The following is a 16,568-nucleotide window of genomic DNA, read 5'->3' on the forward strand; positions in this document are numbered from 1 at the left end:
GTGCTGTGAAGTGATCATTAAAAAAGACAATCATGCTTTCTTGGCCTGGTTCAAATGTGCATTAACACAGTTTCCTTTTTTCGGCTTTAGTCCTAAATTAGAGGGTCTGTGGGAAGTATGGTGTGTAGAGACGTTAAAGTAAAATGTGATCGGAACCAATATTGATTCAATATTCAGTTGAAATGTTTATTAACTGTTTAGATATCGCTTAATTTATCACTGATTTGAGAATGTAATCTGTGAATGCGTTTACTCCATGTAGCATGGTTTTTGCTGTAAGAGGATTATTGAGTGATGGTATAACATTTCCTCAGGAATGCTTTAGGTTGGAGGTGAACTTTGATGACAAAAGAATACCAGATTCCTTTGAATATGATGAACTTTTTAAAGCTCAATATTTCTTCTAAAAATGGCTCTGGGTCTTAATTACAGTTAAAGGCTCTTATGTACTCTCTATAGAGATTTCTTGGGTGTTTTATCCTTAAATTGACCCAAATTTTCTCACATTCAATTTCATATTTGAAGGAATATGGTAAGTGATACAAAGGCCAAGTTCTGAACTAATTTAGCAACAGAAAAATGCTGGTAGTTGATATCATGGAGTCTTTGTTAGGCTGAAATGAAGCCCTGGGTTAGATGAAGTATTGTAGGCCTATAAAAATACAGGCATGCCTGTGGAAAAAGGTAGTGCCAGTTTCATCTGAGCCATTTCTCTCCATTTAGGAAAGGCAGCAGTACATGGAGGCAGCTGAGATGGAGACCAGAGAATTGCTGCAGAAACTCTTTCCGAAGGTGTCTCTTCCTTCCAACTTGGTAAGATGCACAGCTGTGTTACTTGGAGCCCTGATCATGGGCTAAGGACCCCATTGCTCTAGACTCCCTGCCTCCAAAGAGCTTACAGTGGAAATACATGTGCTCCATGGTGCACATTCAATTTGTAGTTGCCTTCCTGGCCACTGGTAATGGACGGGCAGGTGGTACAAACAGCTACTAATGCTAAAAATCCATCTGTTGTTGGTGCCTTATCCGTCCTCCCTTCCATCTATTTCATTTGCCTTGTTATGTTTGGTCATTAACCAAGGTTGTTAACTTTTAAGGGCAGGTATTGTGTCTTAATCTACTGTCTAGTGCAGTGGGTCACTTTTTTACTATAGTAATGGGCAAAAGGTTTCAATATAATTATTGGCTTGACTTTTCCAGGCAGGCTAAACATATTTAGCCCTTGTAGATAGGCTTATTTCTTTTAAAAAGCTCTATCTAGAGGGGTTTATAACGCGCACAAAGAAATTGCTTTTCTTCCATAATATATTCAAAAGTATGGAAGAGTAATATACTGTCCTTGAGTCAATCTCTACATGTTTAGAAGATAACAGAGAAATTCAGGTTGCAGAATGGCACTATATCTTGTTCATGAAGTCTATAGTCTGTTTTAAACACTTTGGCTAAACAATTGAAGACTACTTAATTCTGACTTTAATTAAAGTATAATGATTAGGTCTAACTCATCAAGAGAATATTTGAGTTATACTTACAGTCGGTCAACTTACACATATGAGTACATTCAAAACACAGTTATTTCCAGGTCTTTGCATACTCATTGCAATGTCCCCATGGTTATAGATAAATTTCAGTGCTGAGGTCAAGCTTTATTAGTTCCCAGTCCTCATAATTTTTTTGGGGTGGTACTTCATCCCCTTGAACTGTTACTCACTGGAAGTCAGTTGTGTTTGGTTAAGTACTTGGTGCTAGGTATGTAATTCCTTTCAAACTGGAGTTTAGCACATTAGTACTCGGACCTTTATATTCTTAAAATCTACCCCACAATCCTGCAGTTGGGAAACAAAAGTTCCTAAAGAAATGCTCATCAAGATGTTAAATTGTCGGTGTCTGTAACCAAATGCATTTTTCTCCAACAGAGCCATGGTGACTGGATCCATAGGTTTGAAAAGACAGCAAGAGAATATTTGAGGGAGTGTTCAGGGTCAGAGGAGGTTAAGGTCAGTATAGTTTGTGCCAGACTTGCTGTGCATGATGTATTTTTTGGTATTAAACTTAAGGATTATTCCTTGGCTTGTGCTTGTGAGGTTCAAATCTCATGATAGGGTATGTGAAAACTGAAAACCCTCAACAGTCTCTCAGTTCCTCCTTGCATCCTGTGGCGAATAAGTGTCTGGATGTCCTCTGTGTTGGTATTGATTAGGACTTTTTTGCTGATGAGTAATTAACAGCCCCTGTCTTAACAAACACCCTGTACAGGCATTTACTTGCATCATGGTAGAAGCTAGATCTGTGGGACTTGTCACTTGTGGGATGTGCCTGCCAGCATGACATTGGAAGTTCCTAATGTCTACTATGTCTTGGGGAGGGGAGCACATCCTGGGGTGGTGATCTGTTCATCACTCTTGTGTCCTCTAAGAGCTGTAGAAGCTTGCCTGAGGCTGTTGCTCCTTGAGCAAACCACTTCAGACACCGAGAGGAAGACTTGCACCCCAGCTTCAGCTATCTGGTTGCTCTTCATTTGTTGGTGTCATGGCAGCTTCCAACTTGCTAGCAGCCCCTGGGTCTCTTCTACTTAGCAGCCTGTGAATAGGAACATGCCTCTGCATAGATGTGCTGTACTGGGCCAGAAAAGAGCTGCTGTAAGGATGAGTCAAGCTATAGGCTTGTCTCCAGTGTCTGACCATTTGAGACGAGAATAGTGTGAACTATTTCAGCCTCGGTCTTCCAAGGACCAGAAGCCTGGAGACGACCTACCACATCCTCCAAGGTGGCACACGCACCATTCAGTAAAACTGCCTATTGTGGCACAGAGTGGCTGGAACCAGGCTACCTTCGCCTTGGTGTAGATCGCTTCTGCAGTATCAGTTCACTTGATGCTCTCTCTGAAGATGGATTGAGCCAGCATGCTTGTCTGGGATGAGTTAGCTTCAGCTATGGGAGAGGCAAGAAGAGAATAGTGAGGCAGTACACCAGCTGCAAGATGAGCTGACCTGTGCTGCCATCTCCCCCTGCTTCCTGGATGAGGCAGTGAGTTGCTTTTTATCTGCATCAGTAAAAATTCAAGGACTTCTAAAGAAACAGAGGTTTTAGATAGACCCCTTGAGTACTTCTGGCATTCACGCTGTTTCTCATGGACTTGTTGCTGTGCTAAGGAGGATCCCTGTGACTTTCGGGGCAGACAGAAATGTACATTCATCTTGCCCCTGTTAAAACTAGATGACAAGAGTGACGGCCCCAAGCAAAGAAATGAAAGGGTCTTATTAGAAGGAGGCTGTAGTGGCTTAAGCTCCTGGGGTGGTTTAACATCAGTTTAAGTCTTCCTTTTTGGAAGCAGTGAACTTCTCAAAACTAGAACAGTTGAGGCCCTTCATTTCTGAAGACTCATGGTGGGATTTTGTCCTCTGGGGCCTTTGTGTTCCGGTCTCAAGGAAGAAGCTGTCATGCCAGCAGCTGTTCTTCAGGCTGCCATCAATCACACAGCTGTGGAAGATGTTAGAAAATCATCTCTTACCTCAGACTTCGTAGCTTCACCAGACCAGAGATCTAATGCTATTGACAAGAGCCTAGCAGAACTGCCAGAGGACTCAGCATATCCTGCTCTTTCATCCCTTTTTGGCAACTGTTTATTTGCCAAATAAAATGGTGGGTTTTGGAAATCATGATTAAATGGCAAGGGGTGTCCTATTCAGTTCCAGTCCCCCTCTATTGTTTAGGGATCTTTCTAATGAGACTTTAAAAAGAGAAGTCCTGAACCTTGTTTCAACATCTTCATCCCCTACATCAAGTTCCTGGTGATGATGGAAACCATCATTCTCTCTTTAAATCCTCAAGACTGGTTCAAAGCTTTCAGCCTATGAGCCACCTATTTAACATTCAGCCATCTGACCCACATGAAATAGCATGGCTTTCTTTTAATTGAATCCGACTAAAGTTTTGGGACCACGGTGTTCAGCTTCTCCACAGCACCAAGTGTTTTCAGTGAGTATTCAGTAGTAATGATAGCTGATCAGCAAGAGCAATGAGTCCAGGTGCACCCATACATGAATTGCTCTTGGTGTTTTGGGGCCATATGCCTCATAGCTGTGCAAGAAGGTTGATTTGTGTTGTTTTAGGGGAAGATTAGACAAGGAATTGTATGGGATGATTTGAATAGGGAGGATCCTGCCTTAAGCAGGGGGCTGGACTAAATGACCCTTGCAGACCTACTTATGTATAATTCTCTAATTGAAGGTGGGTTGACCCAGAGGTGAACAACTTGGCTTAAGCCAGCATAGAGCTGTTTGTCTCAACCAACCTTAAAGTCAGCAAAAACTCCCCTTTGCCTCCAGCTCTGAGAATGGAGTTCAGAGAAGTATCCGTAGACTCCAGGTCAGTGAGAGCTTAGCTAATCGTCCACTAGGAAGAGCCCAGACAGTAGTAGGGCTTATCAACTTCTTGCTTTTTCAAGACTATCAGTGAAAATGTGTCTCCAACATTTGGGACATGTGGGCTTATGGATTTTACCTAAGTGCCCTTACCTGGATGGCTGAAATCTGCATACGTACCCAGCAGAGACACAGCAGTTTTAGTTCTGCAAGTCACCTCCTTGTTAAACTGGCAGAATGAACCTTGGAGTGGGTCATTTTCCCTGCCCAAACTCTGGGGACAGATGTTGCTCAGGGGTCTCATTCTATTATTGCTTTCACTGCCAGGGTCTGTGGGTCCCCTTTTGTCAGTTTGACATCATATAAACATCCTACAGTTCAGAGCCACCTATCCTGTACCCACAAGCGTTGCTACTCTGGGGATCTACAAAACCAGTACTGATAGACAGTCTCATACCAGTATTACAGATCCTAGAGAATAAGGCTGTAAGGGTGCTTCAGAAGTCACCGGATCAGTCTCCCTGCCCCAGGGGATCAGCTGTACTTGTGTTACAGTCAACAGACAAGGAGGTGCCAAGTCAGCTCTGCTCTGTCAGGCTGTTCTGTTTTGGAGGCACGTTGCGTGACTGGCACTTCACCTTCCTGGGCTTCTGAACATTTTGGCAGGTCAACTCAGTGGGCAGTTCTCAAACAACTACAAATGGATCATCAGACTGAAGTGTACAGAACATCTCTTGCTGTGGGGAGTCCAGGGAACAACTCTGCTCGTCAGAAACCAGAAGGGCAAGTGCTGCATGTTTGTTCCAGATGCTCCCTGCCAAGTGCCTTTCTCATCCCTGACACACTAGGACTGATGCCCCAGGACTACAAATCCCCAGGATACAAAGTATGCTGAAGAAACAGGTACAAGACCAGGTCAACTAGTTGACAGTCCCAGCACGTGACAGGCAGTTTGAGTACTGGCATCTGATGAATGAGTCAGCATAGCCCCATCACCACCTGCGCTATCTGACAGCTTCCCAGAACAGCCATCAGCGCTATCTATGTCATTTAGAGCACTGTGCTCCAAAGCAGGAAATTCTGGACCTGACTGACTTGCAGAGCTACATACAGAAAGATTCGTGAGGTTTTTGTGATGGGCTTCATCATTTATATCACCCAGTTCAGCAGTATCTGATATATACTATACTTCCTTTTCCCCCTTCCCCACCCCTCAACCACCTGGGCTTTCCACTGCCTCCATAAGGTTCTGGCTAATGGCCCTATCCTTATGTTGTTCTGGGACCTTTTTTTTTTTTTTTTGCCTGCCCTACCATGATAAGGTTTTGTATAGACCTTTGGTATTGTTTTGCTGGGTTATTTTCCCCCCAGCTTTAGGCCCTTTCTACTTGGGACCTCAGTGTAGTATTAGCAGGATTGATAGGTTGCCCTCTTGGTGACCTGCTCTCTACCATGCATCTCTGAAGACAGCCCGCAGCTATGCAAGTTCTGTATGAATTAGGCTATTTGTTGCCCTAATTTCTTGCCAAAGCCTTGCTTGGATTTTTGAGAAGCAGGGAATTTTCGCACAGTTGATGCTATAAGGGAACTCCTTCCTTTTTAAGTTAGCTGAACAAAATCACCCAGAAACGCACAGATTATTCATCATCTTCACCTTCGTTAAGAGACAAGCTCTTTTGTCGTGGGAGGCAGGCTCATCTCTAGCTGCATAAGGACGTGTTAAGAGTTGGCCAGGTTTGATCCACCTACCCATGTTTGAGCTCAAGCAGCATCTGCTACCTGTTTGAGGAATGTCTCCACCTCTGAAGTTTGGAGGGCAGGAATAGGGGTATTTTAGCTCCCACCTTTCATAAATTTCCAGGTCAGGTGACTGTTTTGGTAGGGCTGTTCTGTTGATGTTCTATCCCATCTCTAGGAAAATAGACCAGGTCTTGTCAACTTCTGAAAGCTGAATCCATTTGGAAGAGAAACCAGTTAATTACCCTGCTGTAATTGTATGTGTGTTTTTGATGTGTGTTGTCTACATGGATCCTGTAACTTGCAACCTCACTCCTGCAGAACCCTGCTCATCTCAGATTTTGTACTGGCAAAAGAGCTGAAAGGTGATTAGATGCCTTCAGCCCATTTATACCTTTGGGCTGGGAGGGGGTTGAGGACATCTGGTGTGCAAGGAGGGATACTGTCAGCCAAAAGAATCCAATAATGCATGCCCAGGCACCAAGAGTGGAATCTATATGAATAAATCCTCAAGAACTGTGGTTATTGGAAGGCAGGCATCCAGTGCTCCCAGTCCCTGTATTCTTCCTGAAAGACACTGAAATATAGCATCTACTCTGTCCCCTCTTGGAGTAAATTGCTCCCATTCTTACCATCCATTTGGACATCTTTACTGTTCTTATCCCACTGCCCTAAATGTCTCCACCGTGTGTACCAATGTGCATCTACAAGCAGTTTTTCTTCATATGTGAAATGGCATTCCCAGACAAGATGGTGTATTACTCCAGTAATACAGATCTAATGGGATGTTGTTTATGTGACTTATCACCTGTTTCCTATAGCCCTATGATGTAGACTTGCATAATGATTAAGATTGGATAGGAAGACCCTTTAGTTGAATGTTCTCCGTGGTCATTTCTAACAACATGGAAAAGAAAGCATAGAAACCGAAGTCCTGTAAAATGTTTATGTTCCATTATGTATCCTAATGTAACCATAAGTCTTATGTTATGAACTTCTCAAGTGAGATGTAACCCCTATGGGATTCATTTCAGGTTATGGAGCAGAAGCTGAAAGAAGCAGAGGAAATGCATATAATGCTGCAGTTGGAGTGTGAGAAGTATAAAGCAGTCCTGGCTGAGACGGTAGGGAACTTTGTCACTCTATCCAGTGATGCTGCAGACTGTTTGTCTTCTGTTTTCCTACAGTTAGCAAAATAACTAAAATTTTTGTATTAGGAGGGGATCTTACAAAGGCTACAAAGGAGTGTGGAAGAGGAAGAGAGCAAATGGAAAGTAAAAATTGAAGATTTGCAGAAGGAACTTAGACAGGTATTTCTGAAGAGCTCTCTTGGGACTCTTTCATTTCTTTTGGAAATAGAGGGTCCTGGGTTTTGTCGGGGGGGGAGGTTTTTTTTGCTGCTTAGACTAATGCTAGAATATTTTTCAGCCTTTCTTTGTTAGGGAACTGCATAGACATTGCTGGGGTGTGAAGTTAAGCCAGTCGATGTTCAATGTAATATCAGGTATCTTTACTGTAACATCAAGAACTTTAAATTTAAGCATTGTAACGCCTACTATAGTAATTCATTTTTTGAAGGGAGACTTCTAAACCAAGACATTAGAGAGTGAGGGAATCTTAAGTATCCTTTGATTTCAGGCAGTTTTACTTCTACCACAGTGAGAACATTTTTATTGTTGGCTTTTACTCCAAAGCATAGCTGTAACATAGCAACATCCTTCTAACTACCTTTCAGATGCAGGTATTTCTGGAGAGGCAATTAGTGTATCATGCTACATAGGAACTAGGAAGGAAATTGAGGAGTCTGTTTGACAAAGTCCAATGTCAAAAATACATATAGGAATTCTTCTGACCTAGTAAAGCCGATTTTGACTTTGGACAAACGTAAGATTGAAGGAAGTATAGATGGTCAGTTTGGATAGCTACAAGTCTGTATAGAGCAGAGGTTCTGTGTTTAGATTTAGCTACAGTAGATTCTCCACTTACATTTTTAATTTTTTCAAAAGGTACTTAAAAATCCATTATGTGGACTATAATTACTGTTGAAATTGCCTACAAGCCACTTTTTAAAACGTTATTTAAAGAAGAGGATCTGTTGATAGCAAAGCAGCAGGAAAAAAGCCTTTAGTCATTATACATTTCCTTCCCTGCCTCAGAATCAAAATAGGTCAAACTAATTTTTCAAAAGAAAGTCTTTCTAAACTACTTTTAGTCGGAGAATTTGTTTGCCTGGGTATTGGCCTGAAGCAAGTGTGTATAGCTGAATTATAAACCTCTTGTTTGAGAGGCTTATAAGAGGCTGGCAGATAGATGCTCTACCATCTGTTGCAGTAGTAGTCTTTTAATATGGCTAAATCCAGAAGATTTAGCTATTTATAGTTAATCAATGGAGACTGTCTTCCTTATTCAACAAATATGAAGGGCAATTGCTTTAGTATGAAAACCAGAGAACTGCCTTAGAGCTTGCCTAATGATTGTTTATCTGGGACCTAAATATCTCTGGCAAATAATTCTTCACGTTGTGAAGGGGAGGCAAATGCATGTTTTTTGGAGAAGACCTTTCATACATCCAGAGCTTGGACTGCTGTACAAAATGTGCGCTTTATGAAGAGTTTCATTTCAAACTGAATTACTGTGGCGTCTTTGATAACCCAAAATTATATATTCATCTCTGTTGGAAACTGCAGATGCGTCCTCTGGAGCATGAGGTAGAGAGATTAAAGGAAGAAATCAAAGAAGTTGAACATGTACGTTCAAATTTGTCATCTCTTTTGAAGCTTTCCTGCTTGAGACATTAAATGCGAAACCTTCAGAAACTTCCTCATGAATGGAACAGTTTTGTATTGTGGATTAAATGGTGAAACCTGTTGGTCAATATTGGCTAGAGTAGACACATACATCAAGGCTTTTAGGACTAAATTTAAGCTCCTAGATGAGTGGCCTAATTTCCAGAAGTGTTGAGTGTCTGAATTTGGCATTACTGAAACTCAACAGCCTAGCTCAGGGACTGGCAACCTATGGCTCATTGGGTCGTTGGGAGGGTTGGGAGTAGTGGCTGGGTGGTGGGGAGAAGTAGCAGTGGCAGCCAGGTCCTAGTGCCAGGTAACCTCAGACCTAAGCTGGGTCATTGTGGCCCATCACTGGAAAATGTTGCAACCACTGACCTAGTTAAGTTTCTATATCTCATCTTAAGATCTGAACTTTTGTGTATCTGTGTTTTGGGAATTTTTACTCTTGTATTCAGAGATCAACTTAATCTTAATCTTAATCTTAGCAGAGCTACCGTAGCTGTCCTGTGCATCTGCAAGATTTGAGAATTTTATAGGAGAGACTTTGTTTAGTGGTTAACTTAAGTAGCTTCCTTTCATTGCTATTTTCTGATGTTTAATACCTGTTTTCCTATTTCTAGCTTAAAAGAGAGAGAGAACATTTGGAAAGTGAACTAGAAAAGGCAGAACTAGAACGATCTACATATGTTTCAGAAGTCAGAGAGGTAAACCACCGACACAGCTGTCCCTTTTGCTTTCTTTTCATATTGAATCAGTTGGCAAATGATTAAACTCTTTGCTGGAGTTGAATTTTTATATGCTTGTGGCTTTAGGGTAGCTGAACACTCTAATAACTGAACAGAAGAAAAAGGGGCATTATAAGGAGACAAATCCTAAAAACTCTAAACTTCATTTCAGCTCAAAGATCTGTTGACTGAATTGCAGAAAAAACTTGATGATTCATATTCTGAAGCAGTAAGACAGAATGAAGAGTTAAATTTGGTAAGAAGCTTTTCTCCACTGGGCACAAACCAGGCTCCAAATATACCTGTTAAGTGGAGACTTCATTCCAAATCCTGTCTGTTCTGCTAACTTCTTCAGCTTGGTATTTTTGTCCATTGCAATCATTTATGTAGTCTGACTTTTACAATTTGTGTGTCCGCTCCTAATGCTAGCATGCCTGGTTCTTAAGACTCCTTTTTTTTTCTAAAGGCCTTAAGACTTCCATACTTTAAACTTTTTAAGAATCAGCGTTTCACGAATGCAGGCAAATGTAGCTGCAAGTGTAGTGTTGTTAGCTTGACTGGAACACCTTTTGGGCAATTCAGTTTGGGGACCGTGCTCTGGGAAATGTGGAACGCAACCACCATTCACGCTCACAGAATACAAGCAGAGAGCACCCGCCATTATTTTAGTGTAAGAGTACACAGAAGAGAATGATATGCATGCATGAATTAGATTTGCTAGTGTCCATCCACTTGTACTGCTCTGAAATTTAGCTGAGGAGCCATTCTGTGTTGTGGCATACAGACCAGCAGCAGATTTGTATTTTGGTTCAAAACTCCATCCAATAACTAATACTGACTCTTACCAGAGTCTCATCAACCCAGACCAGACCTGTAGCTCCATGGGATTTGTCTTCCAGTTAGAAGATTAATTCATTTTAAATACCCATTTACTTCACAGGATGGTGGATATTCAAGCTCTGGGAATAACTGAAGCTTTCATATACCTGTGCATAAACAAAGCAGGCCTTCTTCATGCTTTCCAAGACAAAATCATGGAGAGCTTTCCCTACTCCCACTCTTCATAGAGTGTAGCCAGGAGACGTACCTAACACTAACTGCATGAAGCTGGACCATAATACCATGCTGAGCAGTCCTAACCAGGTGCATCTACTATATTATTCTGTAGCTTGAACCTGCTTTAACTATTTGGTTAAAGTGACCAAGCCTACTTGAGATTAGTAATTCAGGTGACTGTTTTAAAGCAAAGGAGCAATCCGATTCCCATGTCAACCTTCCAGGATTTACGTGATGTTATGGACATCATACTGAACATGCTATGGGTTAGGTTTTCATTATGTTAGCTGGACACTACTTTTCTTCAGACCCTCCTTAGCAAGAACCACGTCATCTGGATCCACCTCCTCTGAAACTGGAGATGTGTTGAAAATGTGTCTGTTTCCCTCAAACATTAGACACATTGTATGTCTTAAGATCTTGTTACCACTTGCTCTGAGAAGAACATAGGTTGTTATGACAGAAACTACCAAAGCTGCTCCTATAACTCCTTTTAAGTATTTGTGGCCGCATCTAACCTTCAGTCTGTAGCTTCAGCAGTTACAAATCCCAGCTCTTACCTAGACAACCCAGCTCCTGCAGTCAGGTGGCGTTACACTGGTTGAAGCTTACATGTGGTTTTTATCACTTTGCTCTCCCCACTTCTTTTTTATGTGATGAGATGGCAAACTCACTACTTCCTTATGTGTTTGGAAATAATCTATAGGTTTACAACAGGCAGGAGATTCAGGGGAAGAGAAAGTGGTAAAATCTCAAAATATGACGTACTATAATTCGTAAAGTATATAAAGGAGAAACAAGATAAAACTTCATAGCATCCCTCAGACCAACATTACTTTTCTAATGAGCAGAAAGAAATCAGTTTAATTCAGGTGCTGCGACAGGCAACCTTTAAAAATTCAAGTGATTTGAGAGTAATACAATATGGAGGAATGGATTTAGCATGAATTGTGCACATGGAGCAGTCCTGTTGTTCATTTTAATCACCTGTGGGTTCCCAAAAATACTGATGGCAAAAATAATAAACAGCATGGTGCACTGAGCAGCCACACTTAAGACTTCTAGCTAATTTGCCCATGTTGAAGATCAGTCCATTTGTGCTGCAGAAGTTCTTTGCTATTGCTGGCATATCAACAATAGAAACACTTAAAGTTATTATGATTGACTTTAGTGAATGTATTTTGGGGCAATCCAGCACAAAGAAATCCTTCTAGACTGGAATACCTGTTTTCCAAATGATGCTGTGTAAAGACAACAAATAGTTTAAAGGTGTCTTGGTAGCAATTCAACGCTTGAACATGATGTTAGCAAACTGCTTCCAGCTTCTGCTTTACTAAAATGCCAAAAGCCAGTCTGAATTGTATCAAACAGGACATTTCAGTAGAGAAGTCAGTGGTTTGTTCTGGCCTAGGGATGTGATGGCAGTATAAACTCTGAGCGTTTGCTGTGCATCAAGTCCATCATCAACCTTTTTTTGTGAACAGTACAATAGGAATACATGCAGAAAGCTTTATATAAAGTTGATGTTCATTTTCTTCCTGGCAGTGCAGTTCCAAGTTGAAACCACTTGCAGTTGCCATGCTGGCTCTAGCCTTCGTCTCTGTATTTTTCATTCCTTGCTTTTAACTTTATCGATCGAAGCTCTTCTTTTGATCTTTCCTTGTAAATCTCCTAACACATGTTGACTAATCCACTGTGAACAATAGTTTTAGTTCTCTTACTCCTTCTTGTGTGATTGGTGGTATGCTGGATTATTCTCAGAGAGGTGCATGTCAAATTGAAAATGATCTTTCTGTTTTCCTTATTATCTTACAGCTGAAAACACAGTTAAGTGAAACACTATCAAAACTTAAAATTGATCAAAATGAAAGGCAGAAGTTGGCTGGTGACCTGCCCAAGGTAAGTGAAGCTTGTAGGCTGGTTATAGATTCAAATACTATAAAATGTTTATGTAGCCAGATACTGAGATCTGGAGGCTTGTTGGGCTGAGAGGCAGGCTATAAAACTCTGATCTGACTACAGAGCAGGAGCATGTTCTCCTAAGTCCTAGTGCAGCCTACCAGTCAGTGATATTGGATATAGCCATGAACATTGGACACATGAACAGAGTCCCTTTAATTGGGAATAGAATGGGCTGAGACAGAAGCCAACAAACCAACTTCTCTTCAGTGGTTGCTCTTAAAATCATGTGCCTCATTCATCAGAGTTCATGCTTAAGAAGCAAATGGTAATTATGGGCCCATATATTGCTTTTTGTATGAAAGGATAATGCAGTATTTGGCATATAGGTTCAGGGTTGTAGCAGTGCACATTATATAACTACTAACAGTATCCACCAATACTGTGAGGGCAGTATGCAAACACCCTGTACTTTGCTGGAAGAACCTTGATAAAGTGAGCTGAGAAATGGATGCATGACATTAGTCTTTTCTTACCAGCAGTTATTGCAGCATTTATTTGAGCAGAGATAACATAAGATGCAAGAGGACCTGGGGCTTAATGCTGATTTATAAATTGACCTCACCGGAAGGGGCTGGTGCTTACATATGAGAGAGCTTGCTGAGGATATCTGGATAGGAGGAAGCCTAGGGTAGCTCTCTGTCAGTTAGTCTGCAGGGTGCACCACTACCTTGCCAGCTACCCAAATGTGGAGCAGGCCAGCTGATTGCTGTTGCATCCTGTTGGCTTGTAACTGCTCTGCCCAGGTTGTTGCACAGGCCTGGGAATAAAGGAGCATCACGTCAGCAAGACTCTTGACATCCCATTCTGCTGGGAATGAAAACTAGTGCTGAGGTTGGCTGTCTGCCTTTGTGCAGCTTGGGGAGCCGCAACTTCCACGCTCTCCTTTGCTGCTGGAGCAGCGCAGAAGCCTAGGCACGTTCATGCTGGGCAGAGTCTGGCCCTGATTTCCCACGTTCACAGGGGTATAACAGACTCCTCTTTTCTGAGTCCAGTATGTGAAACCCTGGGAAGTTATCTATCATGTTCTGCATGTGGCCCTAATCTTCTGATGAGAGCACGTCCTTTAGGGCACTTTTAACATTGTTCACAAGACCTTCTGGGCTTCCTGCTTTCCAAACACAGAACAGAAAGACTGACCCTGCCTCAGAGAATATAGCAATCAAAGTGTAAGACCAAATGAACTGGGTATGGAAAGACTTGGGCATAGGTACAATTCGAATGTAAGACGGTGTTGGTCTACAGGAGGGGCATGTTGTCTTGGTGCTCCAGTAGCCTACCTGTCGTTAAAGGCTTTTAGGCATTGTAGCAAAGTGTGGTGTAGGAACAATCAAGTGACTTTGGGGATATTTATAAAGAGCTCCTTTTAGTATAAGGGGCAGGTTGTAGGGATGGAGTTGGAAGCCAACATCAGTAGTGAATGAGGTGATTGTGGGGTAGTTGACCATGGAGAGTTGAGGAAGTGAAGGTCAAGTAGCACATGTGTGTAGCAGAGGTGGAGGAACCAGCAGTGAGATGACATGGCCCAAGCAGTGGGCAAGAAGATTTACCTGGGCAGCACCCTTCTGAATGGATGTTACTGGGACAAGACTGGAGAAATGGATTTTGAGGCCACAGGGAAGGACATTGCAGTAAATAGAGGTGCACTGATGAGATCAGACATGATGTTTAGCTGTGTGGATGGATAGAAAAAGCCAACCTTGGAGGTGTCATGCTGTGCAGAATGAATCATCAAGGCTTAGTTAGACCGAGCCTATGAGTGAGGATCAAGAGGAGAGGCCTGAGGCAAAGATGACATCCAAGTTACGGGCCTAGGTGAAGATATGATGGTGGTAGAGGAAAGACTTGTACAGTGTTTTTTGTTTGTTTGAGAATGAGAAAGTATCACTGTGGCATGTGGAGGGGTTAGAAAAAATGTGTCTTGTAGGAAGAAGGAGTTAGCAAGACCCTGGGAGGGGTGGGGGGGTGGAAAGGAAGATTTTGAGTAACTGATGGTAAAACAGTGTCTGGAATTGCATATCTGGTATTCAGCTTGGTTGGAGAAGCAGAACTGCCCAGCTAGCACGACAGCAGAAAGGAGGGTTTCAGAGTGAAGCATGTGTCCCTGGTCATGGGATTTCTGTTAGAGATGAGGGAGAGCAGGAGCTGAGGCAGTAGCTGCAGGCATGAGCCAGGGCTGGGGCCTGTGGCAGGACAGACCTAAGGCTGAGCAGGGCAAATGCCTGCAGGAGCCTTGCTCTCCAGTGGCAGGGGGATGAATGTAGGGTCACTGCAGTTGCATTTAATTAATTGATTTTTTTTTCTGGAACGTGATGGCAGAGTGTACGATGGTGCATTAAGAGTGATATGTAGAATGCGTGTTTGAATAGCACATCAGCACCAATAAAGCTGTGTCATCCTATCTGGATGTACCGTGTTGACAGCTGACATATGAACTGGCTCTCAGTTGCTTGTCAGAGTTGCTCTTTCACATAAAAATCTGTGCTGTCGAATTTTTACCTAATATATTGACAAAAGACTATTAAAATCTCCCCCTAGAATAGCTTTCAGCTACTGGTTGTCTGATGTAGCAGGTGCCAGCGTGTGAGAAGACCTGTCAATCTTAACAAAAGTGTTAGTCCCCTGAGTGAATCTGGCATAACACAGTTTTCCGCCTGAAGACTCATTTCCTGTGTGCCGTGCACTTGCGGATAGACAGGTGGTTTGTTTTTCAGCCTTTGTTAATTGCTGCCTGCTCCATTTCCCCCCATTTCCCCCTTGCAGGCCCAGGAGTCGCTGGCATCTCTTGAGAGAGAATTCGGAAAAGCTGCGGGGGACGCCAACGTTATTGAGAACAGCGATGTTTGCTCCGAGCCAGTGAGTGTTTTCTTGGAGCCCCTCTCCAGGGGCAGTGCGAATCTTATGCAGAGTGTGGGCTGAGCTTGTTACTCGGAGGTAAAGAAACAAAAATATTTCAGTGCCACTGAAACCAGGCCAGGAGATTTTTCCAACAGAAAAGAAAAAACCCAGAAATGCCTCATCCTGGAATTGTCCAGAGGGGACTTTGACAGCTCTGATCTGCCTTTCTCAGTGCACTTAAAATTGGTTTGACCTTTTGGTTGTGGGCAGGAGGGGGAGAGCTTTAATACGCTTCTTCCCTTGAAGGGGGGTCACTAAACATTACTTATGACTAAACAAGCTTAAAATATTAGGCATTTAGCTGGTACTTGCTGAAGTGCCTAATTGCAGTGGAAGACTGTCGCCTTCTCCTATATCTATTGCAGTGCATTTGCTTACCTTTACAGTCGGGGCCTCCTTAATCTGTGCAACTTCCAGTGAGAAGCATTGCCACCATTTAGACAATAGAAAAGTGCCTTAGTTCTGCTTAAAATGCTGATGCCCAACAGGGAGCGTAGTGACCCTGACGTGGGCCAGAAGCAGAATCTCATTCATTTGCATTTCAGTCAGTGGCAAACCTAAGAATCTCTTGGAGCTGCGGGTTGACAGCTTTGTAGGGTTTTTGAGATCCAGCTCTTCATAATAGCTGTATGTTGGATGGTTACAGCTCTGGTATTTCTGCAGCTATAGAGTATGGAACTGGATGGACTCTTTTGAACTGTGACTTTAAGGTTGGCCCCATTTCTTTTTAATAACTTGGGTGCCAGCCGTAAACCACAGATAACAAACTTAATGTCTGGAAATCCCAATTGGCATGCCCAGCTCTGGTACTTGTGCCCCACAGGCCTCACAGATCATGACATCTGTTTGATGAACAGTTAAGATATGGAGTCATCTGCTAGAACTTGCTGATCTTTGGAGAGCGTCATTTCCATGCAAGTGAGACAGCTGTTTCTTGAAAGCAGGCATCCTGTTAGGCTGCATTTGTTCCAGCCTTCCAGTGCTCAGCAGTGAAGTGGTGTCAGTAGGAACCTTATTGTCCCAAGACCTGATTCTTCCCC

The 16,568-nt window shown here is 42.5% G+C and overlaps 1 protein-coding gene across 10 annotated transcripts in view; it reads left to right on the top strand.

Moving 5' to 3' along the window:
* Positions 1-16,568, top strand: part of KTN1 (kinectin 1) — a 96,190-nt gene that overhangs the window by 73,273 nt on the left and 6,349 nt on the right. For 4 of the 10 annotated variants that reach the window (XM_019550865.1, XM_019550871.1, XM_019550866.1 and 1 more), the window contains 9 exons: positions 724-813; positions 1,917-1,997; positions 7,136-7,225; positions 7,319-7,411; positions 8,789-8,848; positions 9,511-9,594; positions 9,788-9,871; positions 12,487-12,570; positions 15,394-15,486. In XM_019550865.1, coding sequence (XP_019406410.1) covers positions 724-813; positions 1,917-1,997; positions 7,136-7,225; positions 7,319-7,411; positions 8,789-8,848; positions 9,511-9,594; positions 9,788-9,871; positions 12,487-12,570; positions 15,394-15,486 — 759 coding nt within the window. Of the gene's footprint in view, positions 1-723; positions 814-1,916; positions 1,998-7,135; positions 7,226-7,318; positions 7,412-7,529; positions 7,606-8,788; positions 8,849-9,510; positions 9,595-9,787; positions 9,872-12,486; positions 12,571-15,393; positions 15,487-16,568 lie in introns of those variants that run through there. The other 6 variants (XM_019550869.1, XM_019550874.1, XM_019550875.1 and 3 more) reach the window with 3 other exon arrangements.

This window comes from Crocodylus porosus, unplaced genomic scaffold (genome assembly GCF_001723895.1).
Source record: "Crocodylus porosus isolate Cpor-Errol unplaced genomic scaffold, CroPor_comp1, whole genome shotgun sequence".
Classification (NCBI taxonomy): domain Eukaryota; kingdom Metazoa; phylum Chordata; order Crocodylia; family Crocodylidae; genus Crocodylus; species Crocodylus porosus.